The sequence below is a fragment of the Archocentrus centrarchus genome, chromosome 11 (genome assembly GCF_007364275.1).
Source record: "Archocentrus centrarchus isolate MPI-CPG fArcCen1 chromosome 11, fArcCen1, whole genome shotgun sequence".
In the NCBI taxonomy this organism is placed as follows: domain Eukaryota; kingdom Metazoa; phylum Chordata; class Actinopteri; order Cichliformes; family Cichlidae; genus Archocentrus; species Archocentrus centrarchus.
Genome location: NC_044356.1, coordinates 3,851,348 through 3,860,644, shown reverse-complemented (window position 1 = coordinate 3,860,644; position 9,297 = coordinate 3,851,348). Strand labels below are relative to the sequence as shown.

The window sequence follows — 9,297 nt, the reverse complement described above, 5'->3', positions numbered from 1 at the left end:
TTCTGCCATCCTGAACCTGGCAAACATGCCCTCCACCAGCCTGTCGACCACCGTCTCCGCCTCCTGGTCGGGTATGGCATATGCCTCCGGCCATTTTGTGAAGTAGTCCATGGCAACTAAGACATAACGATTTCCTCTGTCTGTGCGTGGAAAGGCCCCATCACGTCCACTGCTACTCTCTCCATCGGGGCTCCCACTGCTAACGCTGTAGCTGGGCCCGGGACTGGTCTGAGGGACCCTTGTGCGCTGCACAGAGGTCACACCGGCGGCAAAAGTCCTCAACATCCCTCCTGAGCTGCCCCCAGTAGAAACTCTGCCGGAGCCGCCGAAGGGTTTTGGAAACTCCAAAATGCCCCACCCCGGCGGTTCCGTGGGAGGCCTTCAAAACTGCCTCCCTCAGGGCCCTGGGGACCACCACCTGCCACCTCTCCTCCCCCGTAGCTGGCTCCTTCCAGGCTCTCTGCAGCACTCCGTCCTTTACTCGGAGAGCTGAAAATTTCACAAACAGTCCTTTAGTTGCAGGTGAGTATCCAGCCACTCCGCTCCACTGCGGTCTTTGACCAGACTCCACCCATTGTAGCACTGGCCGGAGGTCAACATCCTGCTCCTGTTGCGCTCTCCACTCGAGCGGGTCAAATCACCTGTGCCACTCTGCAGGCCAGCTCACCTCCGCTACAACCCGGAATCATGCTCTCCCCCAGCCCGGAGCTCCTCCTCCCGGGCTTCCCGCTTTTCGCAGTACCGGCAACCAGCTGGAGCACAGGGGCGGCGGGACATGGCATCTGCGTTGGCGTGGTGAGCCCCCGCTCGGTACTTCACTTCGAAGACGTATGGCGCTAATTCCTCCAGCCAGCGTGCAATCTGCCCCTCTGGCTCCTTAAACGCCATTAGCCACTGCAAGGCTGAATGGTCTGACCGGACAGTGAAGGGCAGGCCACAAAGGTAGTACCTGAAGTGACTTATTGCCCGTACTATGGCCAGGAGCTCCCTTCGCGTCACACAGTAGCATCGTTCAGCCTTATTAAAGGTTCTGCTGAAGTACGCCACCACTCTCTGCCCCGCTGGCCCCACCTGGCTCAACACTGCCCCCATTCCGACATCGCTGGCATACCCAAATTTCCCCTCTGTGGGACAATAAAGGCTGTTTCTTCTTCTTCTTCTTCTGTGTCTAGAATAAACGGCAGACTGGGGTCCGGGGTGGCGAGGGTGGGAGATTCTGTTAGGGGGGGCGTTTTTCAGCCGCTCAAAAGCCTGTTCACATCCTGCTGACCAGTCAAAGTCACTATCCTTTTTCTGCAGGCGGAACAGGGGCGCAGCAATACAGGAGAACCCCCTTACAAACCGCCTGTAGTAGGACGCCAGACCAAGGAAGCTCTTTAAGTCCTTCAAGTTTGTGGGGGTTGGCCAGTCCTTCACCGCCTGCACTTTCTCCTCCAGCGTACTGATACCCTCACCCCCGATTTTGTGTCCCAGGAACTCCAGCTCTTTCCTCATAAAGCAGCACTTATCAGGGTGGAGTTTCAGGCCCGCTGCCGCTATCCGCTGTAGAATCTGCCGCAGGGATGCCAGAGCTGCCTCGAAGGAACTTCCGTGGAACAGGATGTCGTCCAAGTAGACCAAACATTCCTGTCGGGGAATATCGGCCAGCACCTTTTCCATCAATCTTTCAAATGTGGCCGGCGCATTGCATAGGCCGAAGCAGAGAACACGGAATTGCCACAGCCCCCTGCCTGTGCTGAAAGCAGTCTTTGGTCTGGCTGCGGGCTGAGGGGCACTTGCCAATACCCGCTACGCAGGTCCAGCGAGGAGAACCAGGAGAGCCCGGAAACCAATCCAGGCACTCATCGATGCGGGGCAGCGGGTATGAGTCTTTCTTAGTCACACTGTTCAACGGCCTAAAATCGACACAGAATCTCATTTTGGGGCTCTTCTTCTTTTTAACCATCACAACCCCCGAGGCCCAGGGCTGTCGGAGGGTTCAATGACGCCAGCCCTGAGCATCTCCCCGATCGCACTATCAGCCGCAGCCTGATGCGCCAGGGGGAGGCGGCGAGGTGTGGACTTCACAGGCCGTGCATCTCCCGTGTCAACGTCGTGCTGCAGGAGGTGAGTTAAGCCTACCTCGTCTTCTGACAGAGCAAAAATGTCCTTGAACTCCAGCAGCACCTGCCACAGCTCCTCCCGCTGTGGATGATCTAAATCTTGGCAGCTACGTGTCCATATGTCCCTCACTACTGCCAGTCTATCCCCCTCCCCCATTACAGTGTGCTGGTCTGAGGCAGGAGAACCCACCACGGTGGCTAAATCAGGGTCAGGGGACAGGGGTGCAGGGGGGTAGATCGGGGGCGGAAGGTGTGCCTCATGGTGCACCCCCGCTGCTCTCGACTTTGGCGGGTGTAGGTTCGGGGCCTGTGCGGGGCGCACCAGGTCAACCATGGGGCCCCCTGGAAAGGTCAGCGTGTTATTCCCCAGGTCTAAGACACTCTGTGAGGCCCGCAGAAAGTCCAGGCCTAATATGCAAACGTTCTGCACCGCTGCCACCCACACCTCCAAGTTCACTCCAGGCCCCCACCTGAATAGTGACCAGTCCTTTTCCCAACATCGGGGCTAACTCACCAGTCACTGTACGCAGTTTTACTGTAGTTGGTTCCAACTGGGTTCCTACCGGCACCACGTCAGGTCTCATCAAGGTCGCAGTGGAGCCAGTGTCGACCAGAGCTGTGCACGGAGCCCTGCCAGGGTGATGGGGATGTGACAAAAATCCCCTGCACGCGTCCAGCCCACCACCCTCGCGGACTCTGTGCTGTCGTCTGCTTCTGGGGGGAGCTGAGCCCCGCACCCCCAGCTGTACCGTTGGGCTCTGTCCACCGGCGCCCCGGCGGATTGGGACACAGAAGAAGGGGCCTGCGCCGTCCCGCCTACGCAGGCCCTGAGGCGTTTCCCTGAAAACCGGCACGGTCTGGGCATCGCACGCTGATGTGGCCCAGCTGTCCGCACGTCCAGCAAACAGGAGGGTCTCGGCGAGGACGAGCACCGCGGCGTGAAGATTGTAGAGACACGCCTCGAACCAGTTCGGTCAATTCGGCCCGCCCAAGCTGGCACCCCCTGGCCCGGGGCCTCCGGCACCGCAGCCCTCACCACCGGGTCATACTCGCTATGGTCGCACCCCGCAGAAGCCACCACGGCCTTCCTCTCCAAGGCCATCTCCAGGGCCTCGTGCAGATTGCGGGGGTGGGAAAGTTGAGTCTGGATGCGCAGCTCACCAGGGATAATGGCGCGGATGAACTGGTCTCTGGCCAGCTCGTTCTGCACGTCGATGGGCATGTGGGCATATGCTTTCTTCGCTAGCATCTCAATGTCATTAGCCAAAGCGCGAAGCGGCTCACCCGGTTGTCTCCGTCTACTCGTCAGTTCGGCCCGCAGGACAGCAGGCTGGCCACACTGCCCAAACCGCCGCTGCAGAGCACCAACCAGAGCCCTGTAGTCCACCCCTCTCCGCTGGGCTAAGCAGCAGCAGGCATGCCAAAGCGTCGTTTATAACAGTAATCTATACCTGTATGCTTTATTGAAAATCAGTATTTGTAACATGAAAGTTAGCTGAGGAAGTTAAAGCTATTCCATCTAGACAAAAAAATCTGACTTTTGATATGAACAATTTTTGACATGATTAGGTTGGAAGCTAAATTAATTTTTATCTCAAAGTATTTAATAACTAATAATTAAAAACATATACAAAACCAATGGAAACAAGTTTTTCTAGATAGCAAACTTTCCTTAGTAACAGATCAGTAAATGCGACCTGGAGTTCACTCAGAATTTCACAGTGCAGCAGTGGATGGATCTGTCTCTTACACTGAATAATACATTTAATAATATGACACAGATGCACAATGATATAGTAAAACATTAAAATGTTATACTTGAATGAATAATCCCTTTGATCATAAATCAGTACTGAGATTGAAAAAATTTCTACAAAAAGTCAAGTTCACACAGAAGACCATTAAAAACTAAAACTGTTCTCTGCCTTTGTGAACTCTGTATATCAGATCTTGTGTTTGACTATGTGGGCTCTGGAGTCAGTATCTCAAAGACTTCAGCGTTGTTCTCAGGAGCTGCAAGGTCCAAAAACAATCAGTATTATTGATTTATTTATTTTTTCATCTGAAGTTCATGTCTGTCTTCAAGTTGTACTTACGAGATGTCTGCTGTTGGTCTGAAATAGCAGGGAAAGAAAATAATTTACAGTTTTAAAAGTGCCGGACAACCTAACACTCTCTCTCATATAAATTGGGAAATAACCATGACTTATATATAAAATACACCAGAAATAATGTAACTAAGCCTCACACTGCTGCGACTGGTTGACTGATGAATTCAGTTCCTTTTAATCACTCACCTTTTTTCTTTTTGTAAACAGCAAATCCAGCAGCAGCGATGAGGACGAGAAAAAGAAGAACAAACACTGCAGCAATGATGGGGATCATCATGTCAGAGGGCTTCGCTGCTCAGCAACATACAAGATAACAACGAGCAGATGAAGCAGGTTAGAATAGACGTACATCCATAATTCATTTTTTTAAATTTATTAATCGCATTTTGATGAGGGGGAACTGAAAAAAGTATGATCTCTATGTGAATCTCCACTGATATAACCATACATGCAAGTACTTGGAAACTGTCAGTAAACTGTTAAGTGGCATTAGTGATAGTGATGCTGAAGCCCTGAGGCCTGTGTCAAGACCTGTATCACTGATCAGAATATCACGTGATAAAAGTCAAATGAGGCCTCGTTTTCTGAAATCACATGACTGCCTCATTATGTGATTTGAGCTGCTGAAAAAAACACAGGAAATACAGGAAGTGCACTGCGTGATCTGAGGTGAGTCTGAGCCACTGTTATAGCTGCATAATCAGAAGCACCTGGATCCTCACCTGTGCACATTAGCACTTCAGTCCTCTGTGTTTTCTAAAGCTGCGTAAGTTATACCAAAGAGAAATAATCCGAGCCCCAACACTGTTACATTTTTTATTCTTGAATTAAAACTCAAACACTTCTCTTTATCCACAAACACATCACATGCTCTCTACATACAACACTGATATAAAAATTGCATAATTATGCTAAAAGATCCACCAGAGAAAAATCCACCAGAAAATGGAAGGAAGTACATCTGGTACCTGGCAAGATAGCAAACAACTTGTCAAAGGGCAAAGAGACTGAGGCTAGATACACACACACACACACACACACACACACACACACACACACACACACACACACACACACACACACACACACACACACACACACACAGAGCAGTGAAAAGGAGTAAGAACGCTTGGTTAACAAGGGACAGCTGAAACCAATTAGGATAATAACAACAGAAGTAAAACTACATACAAGAAACGAGATAAATGAACCACTGACAGCACTGAACATGAGTGAAGTTACCACAGAATCGCTCAAAGAAAACAAATTAATGCTAAAACTTGAATGAACTGAAATGGAAAAATAATTCTACCACAGTTCAGAACAAAATTCAGCAATGCCACAGAAATCAAACTTCAAAACTTTAAGACCATGACAAACAAATGAAGGAAATGTGCTCCACTCACCTCCATAAATTACACTTAATTTTTTCCCCAGTTGGTTCTGAAAACTGAATTATTCAAATTGGTAACAATGCCATCCTCAGCACCAGAGAGCTGAAACACACACTCGTATCTGCTCCAGTCTTTAGGTGTGATTGATGAAATGTTGAGATCAACACTCATCTGGAAGGTCCCATCATTGTTGGGGAGGATCTCTCCATGATCCACACCTTCATGGACCTCCTCTCCATCTTTCCTCCAGAACATCATGGCTCTATCAGGGTAGAAACCTGTAGCGTGGCAGCTGATTGGAGAGGAGGGAGACTTCTGGAGGAGAGACACTGAGGGAAGAACTGGAGAGAGGGGAGGTGGGAAAGAGAGGGACAGAATGATTGAAGAAGTTTAAAAAAAGGATAAACAAGAAGAATGCAAACAATAACAAAGATAAGGAGAAATTCAAAAGGGATTTATCAAAATAAATGAAAGAGTATTATGGCATACTTTCAACTAAATCTAACACAAAACACACTGACATGGTGACCAAGTAGTTTTGAACTAATGAATGTAGTAAGGAAAAAGTCATGGGTTGATTTCATATAACTTATTCTCTTTCAATCATGGACCTTTATTTAATTTCAGTTCTAACATCTGCTGTCACATTGTTAAGGAGCTTGTCACACTGTGGTTTTCTTTGCTAAGTCCTTATGAATTCTCCTTAATACCTCATGAACTCACAGTGCAGGTAAAGCAGTTAGAGAAAGAAAACGGGAGTAAGTTTTTGGACTCTACGGCCATACCCCCACCTGTCTCCACCTGTGTCTGGTTTCCCTCGTTTGTGACTGTCTGCCCCACCTTCAGACTGTGTGCGTGCATATAGTCTTGTCTGATTTGCCTTTGATTTGTTATTATCTATTAGTTGTATTACTATGTATCAGAACTGTCACTGTTCCCTACAGTCTTTGTGCTTTGTTAGATTCTGGTTTCATTGATGCCAATCCTGTGGACTTAGTTATTTGTGTTAATTATATCAGCTTTCATCAAAGATAACCTTTTGTTAGATCACCTGTTTGTGGTGTCCTGCATTTGACTCCTCTGTGGTGAAACTCTGCATTTTGTTGTCTTCAAAATTGTATTAAGGTCAAAGTTAACCAGAAAAAAAAGGACAAAACCCCACAGTGGGTGTCCAGCTGGAAAAACTGGCAATCTCACATTTCAATTCAAATTATCAGGGCAGAAGCTGTGTGTGTGTGTGTGTGTGTGTGTGTGTGTGTGTGTGTGTGTGTGTGTGTGTGTGTGTGTGTGTGTGTGTGTGTGTGTGTGTGTGGTGTGTGTGTGTGTGCTGTACAAGTGCTGCAGTGTGTGTTCGTCTTCTCACTTTTTGTCTAGTTCACTATTAAAATGACCAGGAAATTCCATTTTTTCATTTGTAGATACTATTTGTGCCTAAAGTTGTTATTTATCAAAAATATTAAACTGCAACTAGCAATAAAACTTTGTAGCAGCACAAAAGTGTGTGGACCCAGCTTCTTTCACCTTCTAAATCATTAAATACAAAATATTTTTTCTTAAATAAATGTCATATAATAAATATAAATTCTCTACAATAAATGTAATGTTAAAAACATAATACAAGGTACAATAAATATTATTCCATCTATGAAACTGAATCAAATTGTGTGATTGTACCTGTTCTCTGCAGGAAGCGTTTTGAATTGTTCAAAAACATCTTCAGCAAATCTGTGCACAGTGGAGTGAGGAAGGCCTCTGTTTGTTTTATTATTATGTCAGCATTGTATCTCTGTTTCATAACGTCCGCCTCTGGTTTCAGTGCAGACCATGTCAGGGTCTCCAGAAGGAATTCAAGAAAAGCTTCTCCATTATAGGCATAGTGTACAGAGCCAGTCACCTCTCCAGTTTCTTCATCCCATTCACAACCAGCTGTTAACTGCAAAATGCTGACAGCTGAAGAGAGAAAGAAGACAGAGATTGCAGTTAATTATGTTAATGCTGCACATTGTATAAGGTGCTGCTATTCTCCACGGTTTTTGTTGCTCTCAGATAATCAGCGAACCTTTCACTCCTAATTGGAACTGCAGCATTTTAAAGCAAGAGATGTAGGACGACAAGGGGCAGAAACTGATTCAGCACAGGAGCCATGTGACCTCAACAAAAAGAACTTGATGAGGTAGAAGAACTGATCAGATATACCTGTTTAAAGGCAAACTTAACTATTATTTGTAGAGACTAAGAAGACTAAAATTTAGAATAATTATGTAAATATCATGTTTTATCATGCTTTTTAAGGGACATTAACACTTAGCAAGGTTTAATCTTTCCTGGTCTCAATCAAAAAACACAAGATTAAGGTATAATTTTAAAATTAACAAGATTAATTTACACAAATCAGTTTTGATTAGGTATATGACATGATATAACAGAAACTACTCCACCTCCACTTTGGTTAGACTGCTGCTTCATACTAATAAGTTCCTCTCTTAAGTGGTTTGGCAGCATCACAAAGCACTGTTGATTGTACATTTCCAGCAGCTGAGGGTTGTTATCTAATATGTTCTTCATCCAGTCTTGTCTTGGTTCAAATATCTTGTTGTCTCCATCGCAGTAAATCATCTGAATGCCATCAACCTCTGCAAAACCAACAAACTCTGACAAGTGTGGGATTCCAGACGACCCAGTAAGGAAATGAACCAGTGAGTGTTTCACTGTGGGACAAACAATATTCAATATATTAGTAAACAAGTAAATAAAACATATAAACATTGTATATTGCTAAAATACAATAATAATAATAATAATAATAATAATGTACATCAGCATGTTTGTTACAGAACTCCTCCTAGATGACTGCTTTAATCTTGATTAAACTTATAAACTACCTAGGGTAACAAGATTTGTAAGGTCTATGTGATAGTTTCAGATATTTACTTCAAATAAAAAGTATTATTTCTTTTTCTGTGTATTTATATATAGAAACTGCGTGATCATGGTCAGGTAATTTCTACGCATGTAACTCAAACATAGCATTTGCATGTTACATACACCAGAGGGTTTAAGTTTTAACAGTGGCCAAGGTTTGATTTCCTATCTGGCACAACTTTACCATTCTACACTTTGCTGCGTATTTGCTAAGAACCCTGAATATGAGAAAACAAGAAAATCAAAGTGTTCCTGAATCAAGGATTGTGTTTTTCTGTATAATAACCATTTACGATGTACAGGAAAAATCACCTAAAGTTAATCCCAATAAAAATTATCACCTAAATCAGATCATGCAAGTCGGATTTTCGCCTTTCTCGGATGAAAAATCTGGTCCCATTGTAATACATTTCCAATTAAATGTGATTGCATAAGTCAGATGAGTTTAGCGTTAAAGCCCTCTTCAGCTCCCGTCCGCCCACTTCCAATATCTACGATCGACGCACCCCAACTCCGGTTGGGGCTTATTTTTACTTATTTTACTTAATGAGTAAAATTATAATGTTTTAAGATAAAATTACAAAAAAATGATTAATTAAATAGTGAATCAAACAAATGATTAAGTAAGAAGTGATTCAATGAAATGTTCAATTAAATGGTGAACAAATTAAATGGTTAAATTAATAGTATTAGATAATGGAATTAAATGAATAATTAGCAGTTGAATCAAAGCTCTAAATAGTTGTAGATTAATTGATAAATAACGGT

At 45.0% G+C, this 9,297-nt stretch overlaps 1 protein-coding gene across 1 annotated transcript; it reads right to left on the bottom strand.

Moving 5' to 3' along the window:
- Positions 1-3,557: 3,557 nt before the first annotated feature.
- On the bottom strand, positions 3,558-8,373 carry LOC115788178 (major histocompatibility complex class I-related gene protein-like). The gene is made up of 6 exons (XM_030741122.1): positions 8,046-8,373; positions 7,282-7,557; positions 5,620-5,948; positions 4,400-4,504; positions 4,199-4,216; positions 3,558-4,115 (listed from the first exon to the last, which is right to left on the bottom strand). The coding sequence occupies exons 1-3, from the start codon at positions 8,371-8,373 to the stop codon at positions 5,635-5,637; spliced, it is 918 nt and encodes a 305-aa protein (XP_030596982.1). The 3' UTR covers positions 3,558-4,115; positions 4,199-4,216; positions 4,400-4,504; positions 5,620-5,634.
- Positions 8,374-9,297: the final 924 nt, after the last annotated feature.

Bases quoted from the DNA above. Each gene is read 5' to 3' on its own strand.
- LOC115788178 (XM_030741122.1), bottom strand. From the start codon at position 8,373: ATGTTTATATGTTTTATTTACTTGTTTACTAATATATTGAATATTGTT. The intron at 7,558-8,045 runs GTGGAGTAGTTT...TTCTCTCTTCAG, and splicing joins GCAGTCTAACCAAAGTGGAG to CTGTCAGCATTTTGCAGTTA. The intron at 5,949-7,281 runs GTACAATCACAC...CCCTCTCTCCAG, and splicing joins ACGCTTCCTGCAGAGAACAG to TTCTTCCCTCAGTGTCTCTC.